The 21583-nt window shown below is 42.9% G+C and overlaps 1 protein-coding gene across 2 annotated transcripts in view; it reads left to right on the top strand.

The window, feature by feature from the left end:
• Positions 1–21583, top strand: part of LOC129831453 (protein argonaute-3-like) — a 41025-nt gene that overhangs the window by 11929 nt on the left and 7513 nt on the right. Inside the window, exons 2-15 of one of the 2 annotated variants that reach the window (XM_055894852.1) lie at positions 7715–7886; positions 8090–8210; positions 8342–8550; positions 8885–9021; positions 10596–10730; positions 11033–11120; positions 11313–11460; positions 11708–11827; positions 12112–12255; positions 12772–12938; positions 15942–16126; positions 17861–18020; positions 21034–21124; positions 21335–21529. In XM_055894852.1, the coding sequence (XP_055750827.1) occupies positions 7715–7886; positions 8090–8210; positions 8342–8550; positions 8885–9021; positions 10596–10730; positions 11033–11120; positions 11313–11460; positions 11708–11827; positions 12112–12255; positions 12772–12938; positions 15942–16126; positions 17861–18020; positions 21034–21124; positions 21335–21529 (2072 nt within the window). The remainder of the gene's footprint in view (positions 1–7714; positions 7887–8089; positions 8211–8341; positions 8551–8884; positions 9022–10595; positions 10731–11032; positions 11121–11312; positions 11461–11707; positions 11828–12111; positions 12256–12771; positions 12939–15941; positions 16127–17860; positions 18021–21033; positions 21125–21334; positions 21530–21583) is intronic. The other variant, XM_055894853.1, reaches the window with a different exon arrangement.

Below are 21583 nucleotides of genomic sequence, written 5' to 3' on the forward strand. Positions count from 1 at the left end.
TTGCATATAGAATTAAATTCTTTATAATGTATTGGGAAGTTATGCTTCTATGAACTTTCTATAAGAGTATATTTCCTTATCAAATAGTTGTTCCACACAAGAGGCTTGTGTGGGGAGAAGTTGTGGACATAACATAATTTCCAGGCTAAACGGGCTTGTTCATGAAATTTGGACAGTTTGATGGGCAATTTTGCTGGAGAATAATTGCACTTCCACAAAAATTGAAGACCACCCAATTTCATAAAAATATGGCAGGGAATGAAGTACCATATAGATTCCGATCTAAGCATACATATTTTTATCCAGTTTACTTTAAAGGTATTGTTGATGTCAATGAAATCTAGTACTTCAAGCCCACCATCAGCTCTTTGGTTTGATATTACAGACTTCTTAAGTTTGTGTTCATTTTTCCATATAAAGTCTAGGAAAGTTTTTTGTTGTTGTTGATATCCTTGCTGGTTTGATCAGCTACAAATCGGGATAGCAGGGTAGACAAAACGTGACAGACCCTCTGCTTTGGACAATAAAAACCTTCCAATAATAGAGGTCACATTGGAGCCAGTTGTTGAAGATGGATTTTTGATTTCTTTAATCTCTGAGAGAAATTGAGATGTTGACGGACAATATGGTTTTTCACCATGTACACCCCTAAATATTTCACATTATCTCTCACTGCAATATTCTCAACAGATTGGTCATTTGAGTCATGCAGGGACAATATTTCGCATTATTTAAGATCCAGATCAGAAGCAGAAAATGATTTCATAATATTAAGTGCAATAGCAACTTGATCCTTGTCTTTTTGAAACAGAGCTGTATCATTTATCATGTATTAATTTATTTGCCAAATATTGAAATACCTTTTAATTCAGGGTTGTTTAAAATGTTAATAGATATAGTAATTCTACAACTAAAATAAATAAGTGCTGAAATAGGGCAACCCTGGCGTTCCCTATGGTGAATTTTTAGATGTGTTATGATTAATCATAATGGAACTATTAATATCTTTATAAAACATTGATAACAGAGACAAAGTTAGTCCCGAAACCAAGTGTACAACGAATGTATTAGGAATTTGTGTTCAAGTGTATCAAACTTTATAAAAGTCGTGGAATAAAATAACAGCCTCTGAATCAACGTAATCAATCAAGTCTAAAACGAACCTAATGTTACAGCTGATGTGGCGACCTTACATGAAACCAGTTTGGGTTTCATTAATAAGGTGGTTTAGGCCCATTTAAGTCTATAAGCATATGCTAACGTTATCCATTTCTAATCTGTATTTAATAATGTAATGGGTCTCCGATTACCTATGAAAAGGGGATCTTTATCAGGATTTGGTATTCGGGAAATAACCCCTAGTTTCATGGCAGTAATCATCTCACCCTTAGCCCGGCATTCTCGGAACATGTTGAATACTGGTCCCTCTAAATGTTCCCAAAAGTGTTTCTAATCTCTAATCTCTACAATCGAAACTCCTCTTCACATATGGACTTATGAACTCATCAGAAATCATTGGAACATGACCATGGACGTGTTTTATAAAATGTTAACATTCAGTCCCATTAAATTTGATTTATACAGATTTTCATAGAAAGAATACACAAAGTTAGAGATGATCTTTGGATTTTTACACAAGGTATTGCCAATACTTAAGAGGCGGGATGTAGCCTAGTGGTAAGAGCGTTGGACTTGTAACCGGAAGGTTGCAAGATCGAATCACCGAGCTGACAAGGTGAAGATTTGTCGTTCTGCCCCTGGACAAGGCAGTTAACCCACTGTTCCTAGGCCATCATTGAAAATGAGAATTTGACCTTAACTGACTTGCCTAGTTAAATAAAGGTAAAATAAAAATCATGGCAGAAAGAGATTCTCTTTATAGTTCCTTTTTTTTTCAGAGCAAAAAATTGCTTGTGTTTTTCTCACCCTCCTCAACCCATTTTGCTCTCGATCTAATAAAGGCCCGTTTAGCTAAATACATTTACATTTGATCTAGTTCTAATCGAGATGTATTCAAATCTGTTTCTTCTGCTGAAAGGGTGTCCTTTTCTAAGAGAACATTACATTTATTCATAAGTTCGTCTTTAAAACATTTTTGCTTCTTTAGTTCCTTACTGCGTGTAATGGCGATTTTAGATCTTACCTTGAATTTAAATATTTCCCAGTTACTTCCATGCTTTGGTTCTAAATCATTTGAGTTAAACAAGTCTATGGTCAAGTTACTTATGCTCTTGTTAAAGACTGGATCATTTAGGAGTGAATTATTAAGTTTCCAGTATCCTCGAATGCCACTGGATTTTTCAGAACATTCTAACTTCAATAATATCATTTTATGATCAGTCAAAGGAGCATGTTTATGATTTACTTCTTGTACATACTGTAAAAGTGGGGGAGAAATGAAAAACAGATCAATTCTGGATCTGATTCGTCATTGACCTATTACACCAGGTGTATTATTTAAGTTCGTATTAAAGAAGCGCCATGTATTGATCACTGTCAGTTTACTGCAAAATTAGTTGTCACTATGCTGATATCTTTCAGCTATTCTAGGTGGAAATCTATCTAAAGAGTATCAGGTGTTTCATTAAAGTCTCCAGCTATTATAAGCCATACATTTGTATTCTTGTTTTGCTGCTCAGTAAGCTTGTCAGCAAGATCCAAAAAGAAAGTCTTATTTGAGGAGGCAGAGTTTTACCCATATACAGTTGAAGTAAGAAGAATACATACACCTTAGCCAAATACATTTCAACTCAGTTTTTCACAATTCCTGACATTTTAATCCTAGTAAACATTCCCTGTCTTAGGTCAGTTAGGATCACCACTTTATTTTAAGAATGTGAAATGTCAGAACAATAGTAGAGAGAGTGACTTATTTCAGCTTTTATTTCTTTCATCACATTCCCAGTGGGTCAGAAGTTTACATACACTCAATTAGTATTTGGTAGCATAGCCTTTAAATTGTTTCACTTGGGTCAAACGTTTCGGGTAGCCTTCCACAAGCTTCCCACAATAAGTTGGGTGAATTTTGTCCCATTCCTCCTGACAGAGCTGGTGTAACTGAGTCAGGTTGGCAGGCCTCCTTGCTGGCACACGCTTTTTCAGTCCTGCCCACACATTTTCTATAGGATTGAGGTCAGGGCTTTGTGATGGCCACTCCAATACCTTGACTTTGTTGTCCTTAAGCCATTTTGCCACAACTTTGGAAGTATGCTTGGGGTCATTTTCCATTTGGAAGACTCATTTGCGACCAACCTTCAACTTCCCGACTGATGTCTTGAGATGTTGCTTCAATATATCCACATAATTTTCCTTCCTCATGATGCCATTTATTTTGAGAAGTGCACCACTCCCTCCTGCAGCAAAGCAATAAAACAAGCATTATCTAGTTTTGAAATCAATATAACCCATCTCCCATCTTTGGACATACAAGACACTGAAATATCACCTCTAAACTTATGAAGCAGTATCATAGTACCAGCTGAGTGGTTAGACCCGTGACTATAATAAACAGTATTTCCCCATTGTGATTTCCAAAAACTAGAATCTGAATCACAATTCTCCTGGAGTAGAATGAAATCTGCATTAGTGTTTACAAAATAAAAAGTGATTTTCTTTTAGTTATGTTTCATAAACCCCTGGCATTTAGAGAGACAATATTTAGAGCATTGGATTCAAAACGTTGCATAACCTGACAAAAAATAAAATAAGACAAATACAGTTTAGTGAAAAGAACAACTGGTTAACTAGTTGAACTAGTAAGCTAGGTAGCTAATAAGGAAACCTGAGCTTAGAGAAAGAACTGGACTACCCTAAACCGAGGTAGTTATGATCAATATGGTGAACCCGTATTCATTTACGAACCTGGTGATATGAAACGGGGTGAATGTAAACATGTCAATTGTATCGTGCAAAAGGATCCGTGAAAGATGCTCTCTAACCTTCTTCTCTAGCCTTTTTTTTACCATTGGCCAAAGTTTTTCCATCGCGACAGCATCTCCTGGAGTGAGAGCCTCTTGATGCGTAGTTTATTCTCCACAAGAAACCTGGACTCCTTGGCTTCTTTCCATACGACATCTCTGTAGATTCTCATTGGTTTATTATATTTACCTTTATTTAACTAGGCAAGTCAGTTAAGAACAATTCTTTTAAATGACGGCCTAGGAACAGTGGGTTATCTGCCTTGTTCATAGGAAGAACGACAGATTTTTACCTTGTCAGCTCGGGGATTCGATCTTGCAACCTTCCGGTAACTAGTCCAACGCTCTATCCATTAGGCTACCTGCCGCCCCACATTGTGAACCACATGGTGGTTGTCCACGGAGATCCCGTCATCTCTTTGCTTTCCCAGGCGGCGCACCACGTCGCTGACATCAAATCAAATTTTATTTGTCACATACACATGGTTAGCAGATGTTAATGCGAGTGTAGCGAAATGCTTGTGCTTCTAGTTCCGACAATGCAGTAATAACCAACGAGTAATCTAACCTGACAATTCCACAACTACTACCTTATACACACAAGTGTAAAGGGATAAAGAATATGTACATAAAGATACATGAATGAGTTATGGTACAGAACGGCATAGGCAAGATGCAGTAGATGGTATCGAGTACAGTATATACATATGAGATGAGTAATGTAGGGTATGTAAACAAAAGTGCATAGTTTAAAGTGGCTAGTGATACATGTATTACATAAAGATGGCAAGATGCAGTAGATGATATAGAATACAGTATATACATATACATTATATTAAGTGGCATTGTTTAAAGTGGCTAGTGATACATTTTTGATCAATTTCCATCAATTCCATTATTAAAGTGAGCTGGAGTTGAGTCAGTATGTTGGCAGCAGCCACTCGATGTTAGTGGTGGCTGTTTAACAGTCTGATGGCCTTGAGATAGAAGCTGTTTTTCAGTCTCTCAGTCCCTGCTTTGATGCACCTGTACTGACCTCGCCTGCTGGATGATAGCGGGGTGAACAGGCAGTGGCTCGGGTGGTGGTTGTCCTTGATGATCTTTATGGCCTTCCTGTGACATCGGGTGGTGTAGGTGTCCTGGAGGGCAGGTAGTTTGCCCCCAGTGATGCATTGTGCAGACCTCACTACCCTCTGGAGAGCCTTACGGTTGTGGGCGGAGCAGTAGCCATACCAGGCGGTGATACAGCCCGACAGGATGCTCTCGATTGTGCATCTGTAGAGGTTTGTGAGTGCTTTTGGTGACAAGCCGAATTTCTTCAGCCTCCTGAGGTTGAAGAGGCGCTGCTGCGCCTTCTTCACAACGCTGTCTGTGTGGGTGGACCAATTCAGTTTGTCCGTGATGTGTACACCGAGGAACTTAAAACTTACTACCCTCTCCACTACTGTCCCGTCGATGTGGATAAGGGGGTGCTCCCTCTGCTGTTTCCTGAAGTCCACAATCATCTCCTTTGTTTTGTTGACGTTGAGTGTGAGGTTATTTTCCTGACACCACACTCCGAGGGCCCTCACCTCCTCCCTGTAGGCCGTCTCGTCGTTGTTGGTAATAAAAGCCTACCACTGTAGTGACGTCCGCAAAATTGATGATTGAGTTGGAGGCGTGCATGGCCACGCAGTCGTGGGTGAACAGGGAGTACAGGAGAGGGCTCAGAACGCACCCTTGTGGGGCCCCAGTGTTGAGGATCAGCGGGGTGGAGATGTTGTTACTTACCCTCACCACCTGGGGGCGGCCCGTCAGGAAGTCCAGTACCCAGTTGCACAGGGCGGGGTCGAGACCCAGGGTCTCGAGCTTGATGACGAGTTTGGAGGGTACTATGGTGTTAAATGCTGAGCTGTAGTCGATGAACAGCATTCTCACATAGGTATTCCTCTTGTCCAGATGGGTTAGGGCAGTGTGCAGTGTGGTTGCGATTGCGTCGTCTGTGGATCTATTGGGGCGTGGATCATCCGGGAGCTTGTCTCGAATCCTGGGTGCTACTTTCCCGAGGATGTCAATGGTAACGCTCCGTATGCTCTCCCAGTCCTCTTCTCGCATCCCATGCAGTTTCAGGTTCCATCTCCGGCTGTGGCGCTGGACTTCGATGATAGGATATTCTGTTGCATTTGGAGATTCACCTGTTGCAGTTTCTGTATTTCAGCTTCCATGGTCAATATTTTTTTCGCTTTGGGTTGACACCTGGTTGAGAAGTTGCTGCACAGTGGCTGAGAGAGACTATTGATTTGGATGTAGTCTCTGTTGTTTTTTTCAATGATGGCCAGTTTCTCAAAGATGGCTTTGAGAATGTCAGGGTTGGTAGAACCATTTTTGACTGCTCTGTATTTGGTTGGAGGGCTCTTACCCGGCGTAGGTGGCAGTAGTGAGAATAATGAGTATTTTGCCTTGAGTTCTGGAATGTCTTCACGTGGGCTGCTAGCATCTGAGGTGATAAGCATCTATTCAGCCATGCCTTGCCCTTTTCGGTTTCTTCTGCCCATGTAGTCGTGTGATCACCGTGTTTTCCAATCACCTCCTGTTACTTCATATAGGCAAGGGTCAGTTTACCCCCCCCCCCCCAAAATATTAAATCCTCGAGTATTGATCATAATCTTCCTGGTTTATCGAGGCGTACGTTCAAATACACCCGCTCTTGGACTCCCTCTTGTTAGCATGGTTACCATGGAGAAGTGGCAACAACATAGGTGATGTTGGCATGGAAACGACACATAGGAGGAGCGAGTGATAAGACACTGGGGGACGCGCCATCACAGACGAGCCCACTCTACTACACCGTGTTTCTGGGAGTAGGGTGAAGTTGCCCCTAAATGCTGATCTTGGGTCATTTCCCCCATGAGGCCTAATGGTTAAGTTTAGTATTGGGGAAAGGCAAGCTTATCCTAGATCTGTACCTAGGGGAAACTTTATCCCGGAGCACTTTATTGCAGGGTCATTCTCTGACCCTGACACAGTACTATGAACCAGGACAGCCTCACCTTTTTATTTTCCCCTTTAGACCTAGTCATCTTTTTTTTTCAATTTGAGGTCATAGAGATCCTACAATAAATGTTCTGCATTTAGTTCTATGTTTAAGGTCTACAATATGTGAAGAACACATCCTATTTAACTCATAGGCAAATAATACTGTTTATTATATTCTTCTTTACACATGATTTTGATTTGATGTTTTCTGAGAGATGACTCGTGACACTATATATGAGTGGATGTCATGTCTTTTGTGTGAGTGTCAGAGTAGGTCGTTTACGGCTCATCTGAGTGTGGGTAGTGTGTGGTTTTGTGACATCATGATTACCGGAGTAGTTTCCGACGAGGCTGTCATGAAAGTGCTTTGGTAGAATTGGCGTAGTGTGGCTGACACACCCCTGCTCTACTCTCATCCAAAGCTTGTGTTTGTCAGTTAGGATAATTCAATGCCTTAACATGGTAAATGTCACTGCACAAACTCTGTAGCCTTTAGTGTCAATAGCTCTGGGGAGGGAAAAAAACTAGGCTACTCATGACTCCTATTTCATCACCTCCTTATGTGGGATCCCACAATACCCTCACAGCCTTTTTATATCCCCCTTGAGCCCCCTGCCTTTTGCCACATCATCTACTACTTCCTATCTACAGTTTGATTTTGCTCTTGTTCTCACTCCGTCACACTCACTCTCTCTTGATCCCTTTCTTTCCTTCTCCTCCCCCACAACCTCTTTTCATAAGTGTTTTTATATTGAGTACTGGCACCCTCTCTCTCCCTCTAGGAGATGTTGGGGCCCAGGCCCTGTTCTCAGTGCCGCGGAGGCCTGGCTTTGGCACCATGGGGAAGCCTATCAAGCTACTGGCCAACTGCTTCCAGGTGGATATCCCCAAGATGGACGTCTACCTCTACGAAGTCGACATCAAGCCCGAGAAGTGCCCGCGTCGCGTCAACAGGTAAACAGCTGCCCGACGCACTGGATCAAACCCACAAACCTATCACGTGTCAGCATCAATATTCCCAAACCAACACAAACTGGCTGCAGATCTTTCATGTGATCTCATGAACTGTACTCTGCATCACTTTACCCACTTAAAAGACCATGGTTATGGAGCAGTGTTGGAGAGTTGATATATTTGTCTCTCTGGTGCCCCTATAGGGAGGTGGTGGACTCCATGGTGAAGCACTTCAAGGTGACCATCTTTGGGGACCGAAGGCCAGTCTACGATGGGAAAAGGAGCCTCTACACAGCCAACCCCCTACCAGTCGCCACAGCGGGGGTGAGTTGCAAGCGCACACAAGATACACATGATAGCATTTCTAGTATAATTTACAATTTTGAATGTTAAATGGGTGTGCTAGTGATACATTGAGTTGCCGTAGCTTGAGCTCCCATATATATTCTCCTCAGGTGGATCTGGATGTCACCCTGCCAGGGGAGGGGGGTAAGGATCGCCCCTTCAAAGTGTCCATCAAGTTTGTGTCGCTAGTCAGCTGGCACCTGCTGCACGAGGTCCTGATGGGGCGCACCATGCCTGAGCCCTTGGAGCTGGACAAGCCCATCAGCACCAACCCTGTACACGCTGTAGATGTGGTGCTGCGACACCTGCCTTCCATGAAGTGGGTGACTGCTGCCGCCCTAGTGGACAGCGCCGGCATACAGATTTATCTATGGTCTGAGGGCCTAGGCGTGTCCACGTACTGTAGAACTGCTATAAAAAGCTTTATGCTGTGTTTTTTTTTTAGATGTGGAACAAGCTATTCTGTTTGGTGTGCAGTTTAAGAGTATATATGTATTTATATACTAGTAGTCTACAATTGATATAAATATAGTATAGATTATTTCAAAGAAGATATATAACCCAATGAAGCTAGATCTTGAATAAAACATGAGTAGTAGAATAATTCAATTCATTTTCTGTCTGTGAAAGGTGACCCTCTTTCTACACCCCAGGTACACCCCAGTGGGGCGCTCCTTCTTCTCCTCCCCAGAGGGTTACGACCACCCCCTGGGCGGGGGTAGGGAGGTGTGGTTCGGCTTCCACCAGTCGGTGCGGCCCGCCATGTGGAAGATGATGCTCAACATTGACGGTGAGGGCCTTTTCCCTTGACTGATAAGGAACATGGACAATGATAACAAAAATATATTCTTCACTGTTGGCAGGGACATGTTTCCTTCCATGTTGTCTGGCTGATGATGTAGTAGCTGTGTAGCGTCTCAGTCAGTCTGTGATGTCTCAATCAATCAAATGTATTTCTAAAGCCCTTTTTACATCAGCAGTTGTCACAAAGTGCTTATACAGAAACCAAATCTAAAACCCCAGAGAGCAAGCATTGCAGATGTAGAAGCACGGTGGCTAGGAAAAATACCCTAAAAGGGCAGGAACCTAGGAAGAAACCTAGAGAGGAACCAGGCTGTGAGGGGTGGAGATTATAGGAGTACATGGCCATTAAGTCCAGGTCGTTCTTCAAGATGTTCATAGATGGCTAGCAGGGTTAAATAATAATCACAGTGGTTGTAGAGGGTGCAACAGGTCAGAACCGCAGGAGTAAATGTCAGTTGGCTTTTCATAGCTGAACATTCAGAGGTTGCGACAGCAGGACAACAGGTCAGGGTTCCATAGCCGCAGGCAGAACAGCAGAAACTATTAGCAGTACGACCAGGTGGACTGGGGACGGCAACAGCCAGGAGTCATCAGGCCAGGTACTCCTGAGGCATGGTCCTAGGGCTCAGATCCTCCAGGAGGGGAGAGACACAGACACTGTCTTGATGGGGAAAACTGAGCTGACTACAATGACTGTGCTATGGGCAGACTCCACTAAGCTGGCAATGACTAGGGTTTTAAATTTGTCAGAGCTAATGGTGGGAGGCTTCAGACCCCGTAACGGGTGGAGGACAGACCTGAGAATGCTCGGGCTCTGACTCGCTGCTTAGTGGGGAAAACCGGTTGAAAGTCGCTGTTGGCTGAATGAGCGACACCGGTTAAGCATGCCGGCAGCATTTCTTTCCAGAAGCTGTGAATTTTTTTCCCTGCTGCGGGAACTGTGGGGGGGGATTTCACACTACTACCAGTACTTACTGGTGGCACAGAATTGCCCTTGCCTAACGATTGCGTCTTGCAACTTGGCTATCCTCACCATAAGGCGATAGTTCTCCTGCATATTATGAGTAGGTCTATAGCGACTGCAATTCGAAGTCATCATTTTACTCGGCTTTTTCGGCTGGTGGAGGTCCTACAGATCCATGTCCAGAAAGTGATCGGGGCGGAAAACTTGGATGAAAAAAAGTTGAGTAAGGACAAAACTAAGATGTTGGTAAATTTGTTAAATACAAAGTTGGATTTAATAGTTATTAAAAGTAAAATGTTTGGCTCCTGCCAAGTAGCATCAAACAGCACGGAGGCCGCGTGGAAGTGTCTGAGTTGCATCGTGTTTACTCAGTCATGTCTTTGATTAGTCCAATTGGTATAGAATTCAGCCTATCCCTCACATTTTTTCTTTGGTTATAAGCTATCAGAATTGGGTTCCTTATCTACATTGAAGTCCCTGATTTTCGAATTGACCTAATCTAACTCTTACTATTTGGATTTGGTTGTAGACTATCATAACTTGGATCCTTCCGCATTGAAGTAACTTATTTTAACTTGACCACTTCTCATCTGTAGTATCAGCCACGGCGTTCTACAAGGCCCAGCCGGTGATCCAGTTCATGTGCGAGGTCCTGGACATCCACAACATAGATGAGCAGCCCCGGCCCCTCACTGACTCCCACAGGGTCAAGTTCACCAAAGAGATCAAAGGTATGCAGAGTGACGTCAACACCACCCCAGGCTCAGGAATGCTAACACTGCTAGACTCCTTGCATCACTGTTGAACTCCAGGGCTAATGTTTTTGTCATTCTAACTTTGTTTTGGTTGTAGGGATATTGGTATTGCAACTCACTGCTATTTCTGTATTGCTGAATTGTTTTACTACCTACCAAATTGTACACACCACATGAAAATGTGTTTGCATTGGGCATTAGAAGCCCCTCAAACTATATAATTATAGTTGGATAGTTCTTCTCACACATATTCCCCCTCCTTCCTTTGTTTTGTCCAGGTCTGAAGGTGGAAGTGACCCACTGTGGGACGATGCGGAGGAAGTACAGAGTGTGTAACGTGACTCGCCGTCCTGCCAGCCACCAGACGTGAGTACCTACACAGAGAGACGGTGATATGTGTAGTTTAACTCTGACACATTCTCCATTGAGATTTAAGTTTATTCCGGGAATAAAAAGCAATCTGTTCAGGAAGCCACCCCAAAGAGTTAAACATGAGAACTAGATGAGCACAAAGTCACAAAAACATCAACTCCATGTTTCTCCTCCTCGAACCCCCAGGTTCCCCCTGCAGCTGGAGAATGGTCAGACAGTGGAGCGCACGGTGGCCCAGTACTTCAGAGAGAAGTACAGCCTGCAGCTGAAGTACCCCCACCTCCCCTGCCTACAGGTGGGCCAGGAGCAGAAACACACCTACCTGCCCCTGGAGGTGAGTACTACTGGCTCTTTGTACTTTTGACCAATTATCAACCTCTCTTTGATTATGTGCGTTATTGCTTTGTTTATGGGAGATCGCGCTCAGGAGCCGTGATCTTAGTCAGCATAAGTAGAACCTGAGTTACTGTCTTTTATGTGGTCAGGATCAACTCAGGGCCCTAAGCATAAAACTGTACCAGTTTTGCTCTCTCTACTGTATTAAATTACTTTAACTCACATTCCTATGTGTCTCCTTGCAGGTGTGCAACATAGTAGCTGGCCAGCGCTGTATAAAAAAACTGACTGATAACCAGACGTCCACCATGATCAAAGCCACGGCCCGCTCTGCCCCGGACAGACAGGAGGAGATCAGCAGGCTGGTGAGTACTATCTATAGCGCCCTCGAATGACTGCGAGGTGTTACGACTACTGAGTGACATGTCTTTATAATTAATCTTACTAATTGATATAGCACTTTTCCAGATACTCAAAGCACTTACATACTGTAGTAAGGGGGAAACTCGTCTCATCCACCACCAATGTGATGCACCTGCTTAAGTTATCTCCTCCAAACTAATAATTTCCTGTTTTGCTACTACCTCTCCCTCTGTCCTACCCCTCTATCCTCTTCTCTCATTCACTCATTCACCAACTCTGTATCCAGGTGCGGAGTGCGAACTATGAGGCGGACCCGTTCGTCCAGGAGTTTCAGTTCCGCGTGCGTGACGAGATGGCTCAGGTGACGGGCCGTGTGCTGCCGGCCCCCGGGCTGCAGTACGGCGGCAGGGCAAGCTTGGAACACTTCATGGTACCTACCCTTTAAATCATCTTTCATCCGCGTGTCTCTGTGATTTAGCTTCCCCGTCTCTCTCTTTCTTGCCCCTGGCTCTTTCATTTAGTCACTTTTGGCATTTACGTCATTTAGCAGACGCTCTTATCCAGAGCAATTTACAGGAGCAATTAGGGTTAAGTGTCTTGCTCAAGAGGACATAGAAAGATTTTTCACCTAGTCAGCTCGGGGAATCGAACCAGCAACCTTTCGGTTACTGGTCCAACGCTCTTAACTGCTAGGCTACCTGTCGCCAATTGTCAATCTCTACCACCCTCTCTCTTTCACCCACCTCTGTTTTTTGTCTCTGAAAATAATGATTACTACTTGTGTAAAGGCTATGACGAATGGCATGACAATATTTTTTAGATTCATTAAATGACCATTTCAAAGAAAATACAAACATTTTCTCAATCTTTTAGAACCAATTGGTCTCTCCACCTTTCTGTCTATGTCTGTACTGTCTGTATGTATGTATGTGTGTGTGGGTGGCAGTCCCCGCAGATGAACCCTGCGGTGTCATTGCAGAACCGCACGGTGGCCACGCCCAGCCACGGCGTGTGGGACATGAGGGGCAAACAGTTCCACACCGGGGTGGAGATCAAGATGTGGGCCATCGCTTGCTTTGCCACACAGAGGCAGTGTCGTGAGGAGATCCTCAAGTGAGTGGTGTCTGTCTTATACATACGTACATCATAAACACACACACGGGTCTCTTTTTCAACAGATAAATACTCAACCCAATGCAATAACATTATAATCAACTAAAAAATAGCATTATTAGCATATCTATTATGTTATATCACATTTCTTAGTTTCTTTTGGTTGGTTTCTGCAACACTAACAGTACCAGTCAAACGTTTGGACACACCTTCTCATTCAAAGGTTTTTCTTTATTTTTACTATTTTCTACATTGTAGAATAATAGAGTGAAGACAAACTATGAAATAACACATATGGAATCATGTAGTAACCAAAAAAGTGTTAAATAAAAATATATTTTAGATTCTTCAATGTAGCCACCCGTTGCCTTGATAACAGCTTTGCACACTCTTGGCATTCTCTCATCCAGCGTTGTGAGGAATGCTTTTCCAAAAGTCTTGAAGGAGTTCCCACATATAGGGTGGCAGGTAGCCTAGTGGTTAGAGCGTTGGACTAGTAACCGGAAGGTTGCAAGATCGAATCCCCGAGCTGACAAGGTAAAAATCTGTCGTTCTGCCCCTGAACAAGGCAGATAACCCACTGTTCCTAGGCCGTCATCGAAAATAAGAATGTTCTTAACTGACTTGCCTAGTTAAATAAAGGTAAAATAAAAAATATGCCGAGCTTGTTGGCTGCTTATCCTGCAGTCCAACTCATCCCAACTATCTCAATTTGGTTGAGGTTGGGTGATTGTGAAGGCCAGGTCATCTGATGCAGCTCTCCTTGGTCAAATAGCCCTTACACAGCCTGGAGGTGTGTTTTGGGTCATTGTCCTGTTGAAAAGCAAATGATAGTCCCACTAAGCGCGAACCAGATGGGATGGCATATCGCTGTGGTAGCCATGCTGGTTAACCTCTCTCGGGTACGTGAGACGTTAGCGTCCCACCTCTTTAACAGCCAGTGAAACTGCTGGGCGACAAATTCAAATACAGAAATACTCAATATAAAAATTCAGAAAACAAAACATATTTTACATAGGTTTAAAGATTAACTTCTTGTGAATCCAACCACGGTGTCAGATTTAAAAATGTTTTGCGGCGAAAGCATACCTTACGATTATTTGAGAACATAGCCCAGCAGACAAATCATTACAAACAGTAACCAGCCAAGTAGAAGAGTTACACAAGTCAGAAATAGAGATAAAATTAATCCCTTACCTTTGATGATCTTCATATGGTTGCACTCAGCAGACAATCATTTACTCAATAAATGTTCCTTTTGTTCGATAAAGTCCCTTTATATCCAAAAACCTCTGTTTTGTTTGCGCGTTTTCTTCAGTAATCCACAGGCTCAAACGCAGTCAAAACAGGCAGACAAAAAAATCCAAATTGTATCCGTAAAGTTCATAGAAACATGTCAAACGATGTTTATATTCAACCCTCAGGTTGTTTTTAGTCTAAATAATCGATAATATTTCAACCGGACAATAACGTCGTCAGTATAAAAGATAAACAAGAAACGCACTCTCTCGGTCACGCTCATGAAATAGCTCTGTGACACTTTAGGGTCCACTCATTCCGACTGCTCTTACTTCCTCATTTTTCAGAATACAAGCCTGAAACAAATTCTAAAGACTGTTGACATCTAGTGGAAGGCATAGGAACTGCAATTTGAGTCCTAAGTCAATGGATACTGTAATGGCATTGAATAGAAAACTATAAAACCACAAAACAAATACTTCCCGAATGGATATTTCTCAGGTTTTTGCCTGCCAAATCAGTTCTGTTATACTCACAGACACTATTTTAACAGTTTGGGAAACTTTAGAGTGTTTTCTATCCAAATATACTAGTTATATGCAAATCATATATTATGGGCCCGAGAAGCAGGCAGTTTAATTTGGGCATGCTTTTCATCCAAAATTCCGAATGCTGCCCCCTACCCTAGGGGGCACCCTACCCCTACCTTAAGTGTGCCTTGAATTCTAAATAAATCACTGACAGTGTCACCAGCAAAGCACCATCACACCACCTCCTCCATACTTCACGGTGGGAACCACACATACAGAGATCATCCGTTCACCCACTCTACATCTCACAAATACACGGCAGTTGGAACCAAAAATCAAAAATTTGGACTCATCAGACCAAAGGACAGATTTCCACCAGTCTAATGTCCTTTGCTTGTGTTTCTTGGCCCAAGCAAGTCTCTTCTTATTGGTGTCCGTTAGTAGTGGTTTCTTGGCAGAAATTTGACCATGAATGCCTGATTCACTCAGTTTTCTCTGAACAGTTGATGTTGAGATGTGTCTGTTACTTGAACTCTGAAACATTTATTTGGGCTGAAATCTGAGGTGCAGTTAACTCTAATGAACTTATCGTCTGCAGCAGAGGTAACTCTGGGTCTTTCATGTGGCGGTCCTCATGAGAGCCAGATTCATCATAGCGCTTGATGGTTTTTGCAACTGCACTTGAAGAAACTTTCAAAGTTCTTGAAATGTAAAGTAATGGACTGTCGTTTCTCTTTGCTTATTTGAGCTGTTCCAGCCTTAATAATAATACTTGGTATTTTACCTAATAGGGCTATCTTCTGTATACCCCCTTACCTTGTCACAGCACAACTTATTGGCTCAAAGCATTAAGAAGGAAAGAAATTCCACAAATTAACTTAAGGCACACCTGTTAATTGAAATGCATTCCAGGTGACTACCTCGTGAAGCTGGTTGAGAGAATGCCAAGAGTGTGCAAAGCTCTCATCAAGGCAAAGGGTGGCTACTTTGGATAATCTAAAATATAAATAGGTTTGGTTACTGCATGATTCCATGTGTAATTTCATAGTTTTGATGTCTTCACTATTATTCTATGTCAGAAATAGTAAAAATAAAGAAAAACCCTTGAACTAGTAGGTGTCTAAACTTTTGACTGGTACTGTACGTCTCTGTAACTGTCAATAACGTCTCTTTGGGTCTCCTCATCCTCCCCCCCTTTCTCATCCTCTTGCTCTCCTTCCCTCCGTCTCTACAGGGGTTTTACTGACCAGCTGCGTAAGATCTCTAAGGATGCTGGGATGCCCATCCAGGGCCAGCCATGTTTCTGTAAGTACGCTCAGGGATCAGACAGCGTAGAGCCCATGTTCAGGCACCTGAAGAACACCTACGCTGGCCTGCAGCTCATCATCGTCATCCTACCTGGGAAGACCCCAGTCTATGGTACAGAATCGACACTGTTTCATTTTGTTTTACATTTGATGAATGTTTTTTAAACTTTTATTTTCTAAAAACTCTTAATATACTATTTATTTGTATGTTATTTCCATAGCCTGAGTATATACAGTACCAGTCAAAATTGTGTACACACCAGGGTGTTTCTTTATTTTGACTATTTTCTACATTGTCGAATAATAGTGAAGACATGAAAACTATTTAATTAACAAATTAAATCATGTAGTAACCAAAAACGTGTTAAATATTTAATATTTTAGATTCTTCACCCTTTGCCTTGATGACAGCTTTGCACACTCTTGACATTCTCTCAACCAGCATCATGAGGTAGTCACCTGGAGTGCATTTCAATTAACAGGTGTGCCTTAAGTTAATTTGTGGAATTTCTTTCCTTAATGCATTTTCGCCAATCAGTTGTGTTGTGAAAAGGTAGGGGTGGTATATAGAAGATAGCCCTATTTGGTAAAAGACCAAGTCCATATTATGTCAAGAATAGCTCAAATAAGCAAAGAGAAACGACAGTCCATCATTACTTTAAGACATGAAGGATAGTCAATCTGGAAAATTTCAAGAACTTTGAAAGTTTCTTCAAGTGCAGTTGCAAAAACCATCAAGCTCTATGATGAATCTGGCTCTCATGAAGACCGCCACATGAAAGACCCAGAGTTACCTCTGCCGCAGAGGATAAATTCATTAGAATTTGAATCTGCACCTCAGATTACAGCTCAAATAATTGCTTCACAGAGTTCAAGTAACAGACACATCTCAACATCAACTGTTCAGAGGAAACTGTGTGAATCAGGCGTTCATTGTCAAATTGCTGCAAAGAAACCACTACTAACCTACACCGGTAAGAAGAAGACACTTGTTTGGGCCAAGAAACACGAGCAAAGGACATTAGACTGGTGGAAATCTGTCCTTTGGTCTGATGAGTCCATATTTGAGATTTTTGGTTACAAACACTGTGTCTTTGTGAGACGCAGAGTAGGTGAACGGATGATCTCTGTATGTGTGGTTCCCACCGTGAAGCATGGAGGAGGAGGTGTGATAGTGTGGGGGTGCTTTACTGGTGACACTGTCCTTGATTTATGTAGAATTCAAGGCACACTTAATCAGCATAGCTATCACAGCATTCGGCAGTGATACGCCATCCCATCTGGTTTGCGCTTAGTGGGAATGTAATTTGTTTTTCAACAGGACAATGACCTTAAACACACCTTCAGGCTGTGTAAGGACTATTTGACCAAGAATGAGAATGATGGAGTTCTGCATCAGATGACCTGACCTCCACAATCACCCGACCTCAACCCAATTGAGATGGTTTGGGATGAGTTGGACCGCAGAGTGAAGGAAAAGCAGCCAACAAGTCCTCAGCCGATGTGGGAACTCCTTCAAGACTGTTGGAAAAGCTGGTTGAGTTATCAAGGCAAAGGGTGGCTACTTTGAAGAATCTCAAATAAAAAATATGTTGATTTGTTTAACACTGTTTTATTTTGGTTACTACATGATTCCATATGTGTTATTTCATAGTTTTGACGTCTGCACTAGTATTCTACAATGTAGAAAATAGTACAAATAAAGAAAAACCCTTGAATGAGTATGTGTTTTCAAACTTTTGACTGGTACTGTCTGTACCATGTACAAGATGGTATCAGGTGTAAAATTGTTACCTGTGTCCTACAACATGACAACAGCTGTAAAATGGTTCCCTCTTTCCCACAGCTGAGGTGAAGCGGGTTGGAGACACCCTCCTGGGCATGGCCACTCAGTGTGTCCAGGTGAAGAACGTGGTGAAGACATCTCCTCAGACCCTCTCCAACCTCTGCCTCAAGATCAACGTCAAACTGGGGGGCATCAACAACATCCTGGTGCCACACCAACGGTAACGCACAGAGTGAAAGAGTGGGTTTCCACAGGCAGAAAACCCCTATTTGGGTGACTGAAAACACGTATGTGCTATTTAGCAGAGATACATACACTGAGTATACAAAACATTAAGGACACCTTCCTAATATTGAGTTTCACCCCCCCCCCCCCCCCCCCCCCCCCATTTTCTTTCAGAACAGCCTCAATTTTGGGGGGCATGGACTCTGACACCTACGTTTTACCTTGTTAAAGCATTCCACAGGGATGCTGGCCCATGTTGACTCAATGCTTCCCACAGTTGTCAAGTTGGCTGGATGTCCTTTGGGTGGTGAACCATTCTTGATACAAATAAAATAAAATGTCACATGCGCCAGATACAGCAGGTGTAAGCCTTTCAGTGAAATGTTTACTTAAGCCCTAAGCCAAAAAGTGTTAAAGTATTTACTAAAATAAACTGAAATAATATATATTTTTTAATTAAGGAGCAACAATAAAATAACAGTAGCTAGGCTATATACAGGGGGTACCGGTACGGGGGCACAGGTTAGTCGAGGTAGTTAAGGTAATAGTTGAAGTCGGAAGTTTACATACACTTAGGTTGGAGTCATTAAAACTCATTTTTCAACCACTCCACAAATTTCTTGTTAACAAACTATAGTTTTGGCAAGTCGGTTAGCACATCTACTTCATGCATGACATAAGTAATTTTTCCAACCATTGTTTACAGACAGATTATTTCACTTATAATTCCCTGTATCACAATTCCAATGGGTCAGAAGTTTACATACGCTAAGTTGACTGTGCCTTTAAATAGCTTGGAAAATTCCAGAAAATGTCATGGCTTTAGATGTTTCTGATTGACATAAATTTAGTCAATTGGAGGTGTACCTGTGGATGTATTTCAAGGCCTACCTTCAAACTCAGTGCCTCCTTGCTTGGCATCACTGGAAAATTAAAAGAAATCAGCCAAGACTTCAGAAAAAAAATGTAGACCTCCACAAGTCTGTTTCATCCTTGGGAGCCATTTCCAAACACCTGAAGGTACCACATTCATCTGTACAAACAATAGTATGCAGGTATAAACACCATGGGATCACGCAGCCGCCATACCGCTCAGGAATTAGACTCGTTCTGTCTCCTAGAGATGAACGTACTTTGGTGCCAAAAGTGCAAATCAATCCCAGAACAACAGCAAAGGACCTTGTGAAGATGCTGGAGGAAACTGGTACAAACGTATCTATATCCACAGTAAAACAAGTCCTATATCGACATAACCTGAATGGCCACTCAGCAAGGAGGAAGCCACTGCTCCAAAACCGCCATTAAAAAAAAAGCCAGACTACGGTTTGCAACTGTACATGGGGACAAAGATTGTACTTTTTGGAGAAATATCCTCTGGTCTGATGAAGCAAAAATATAACTATTTGTCCATAATGACCATCGTTATGTTTGGAGGAAAAAGGGGGAGGCTTGCAAGCCAAAGAACACCATCCCAAACGTGAAGCACGGGGGTGGCAGCATCATGTTGTGGGGGTGCTTTGCTGCAGGAGGGACTGGTGCACTTCACAAAATAGATGGCACCACGAGGAAGGAAAACTGTGGATGTATTAAAGCAGCATCTCAAGACATCAGTCAGGAAGTTAAAGCTTGGTCGCAAATGGGTCTTCCAAATGGACAATGACCCCAAGCATACTTCCAAAGTTGTGGTAAAATGGCTTAATGACAACAAAGTCAAGGTATTGGAGTGGCCATCACAAAGCCCTGACCTCAATCCTATAGAAACTTTGTGGGCAGAACTGAAAAAGTGTGTGTGAGAAAGGAGGCCTACCAACCTGACTCAGTTACACCAGCTCTGTCAGGAGGAATGGGACCAAATTCACCCAACTTATTATGGGAAGCTTGTGGAACGCTACCTGTAACTTTTGACCCTAGTTAAACAATTTAAAAGCAACCAAATACTAATTGAGTATATGTAAACTTCTGACCTACTGGGAATGTGATGAAAGAAAATAAAAGCTGAAATAAATAATTCTCTGTACTATTATTCTGACATTTCCCATTCTTAAAATAAAGTGGCGATCCTAACTGACCTAAGACAGGGAATTTTTACTAGGATTAAATGTCAGGAACTGTTAAACTGAGTTTAAATGTATTTGGCTAAGGTGTATGTAAACTTCCGACTTCAACTGTACATGTAGATAGAGGTAAAGTGACCATGCATGGATAATAAACAGAGTAGCAGCAGCATAAGTGGGGAGGGACCATGCAAATAGTCCGGGTAGCCATTTGATTAGCTGTTCAGGAGTCTTATATGGCTTGGGGGTAGAAGCTGTTAAGAAGCCTTTTAGACTTAGACTTGGCGCTCCGGTACCGCTTGCTGTGCTGTAGCAGAGAGAACAGTGACTAGGGTGGCTGAAGTCTTTGGCAAGTTTTTGGGCCTTCCTCTGACATCACCTGCTATAGACGTCCTGGATGGCAGAAAGCTTGGCCCCAGTGATGTACTGGGCCGTACGCACTACCCTCTGTAGCGCCTTGCAGTCTGAGGCAGAGCAGTTGCCATTCCAGGCGGTGATGCAACCAGTCAGGATGCTGTCGATGGTGCAGCTGTAGAACTTTTAGAAGATCTGAGGACCCATGCCAAATCTTTTCAGTCTCCTGAGGGGGAATAGGCATTGTCGTGCCCTCCTCATGACTGTCTTGGTGTGTTTGGACCATGATAGTTTGTTGGTGATGTGGACACCAAGGAACTTGACGCTCTCAACCTGATCCACTACTGCCCCGTCGATGAGAATGGGGGCATGCTCGGTCCTCCTTTTCCTGTGGTCCACAATCATCTCCTTTGTCTTGATCACGTTGAGGGAGAGGTTGTTATCCTGGCACCACACTGCCAGGTCTCTGACCTCCTGTCTATAGGCTGTCTCATCGTTGTCGTGATCAGGCCTACCACTGTTGTCTTCGGCAAACTTAATGATGGTGATGGAGTCAGGATATACTGTATGTGCCTTGTGTTTGTCTCTCTCTCCACCCAGTCCCTCCGTGTTCCAGCAGCCTGTTATCTTCCTGGGGGCCGACGTCACTCATCCTCCAGCCGGAGACGGAAAGAAGCCATCCATCGCAGCGGTCAGTTTCCTTCTGTCATTCTAGTTTCCATTGCCACTTTCCTCACAAACAATGCCTTGTCTGTCTATCTACTTGTCATGGGGTCTGAGGCATCTAGTACATTGGTAATCTACTAGGTTGTTTTGTTACCCAGACCCCTACAATAGCATTCTGAAACATGGTGTCAGAAGTCATGTTTCTGACCATCTCCCTCTCTCTGGCCCTATCCAGGTGGTGGGCAGTATGGACGCCCACCCCAGCAGGTACTGTGCCACAGTGAGGGTCCAGAGACCCAGACAGGAGGTGATCCAGGACCTGGCCTCCATGGTGCGGGAGCTCCTCATCCAGTTCTACAAGTCTACCCGCTACAAACCAACCAGAATCATATTTTATAGGGATGGTGTGTCAGAGGGACAATTCAGACAGGTTAGTTAAAATACTTATGTCCCCCTTCAATCTCTCATTTAAAGTTTACAGCTA

This window comes from Salvelinus fontinalis, chromosome 32, assembly GCF_029448725.1.
Source record: "Salvelinus fontinalis isolate EN_2023a chromosome 32, ASM2944872v1, whole genome shotgun sequence".
NCBI classification, from domain to species: Eukaryota; Metazoa; Chordata; class Actinopteri; order Salmoniformes; family Salmonidae; genus Salvelinus; species Salvelinus fontinalis.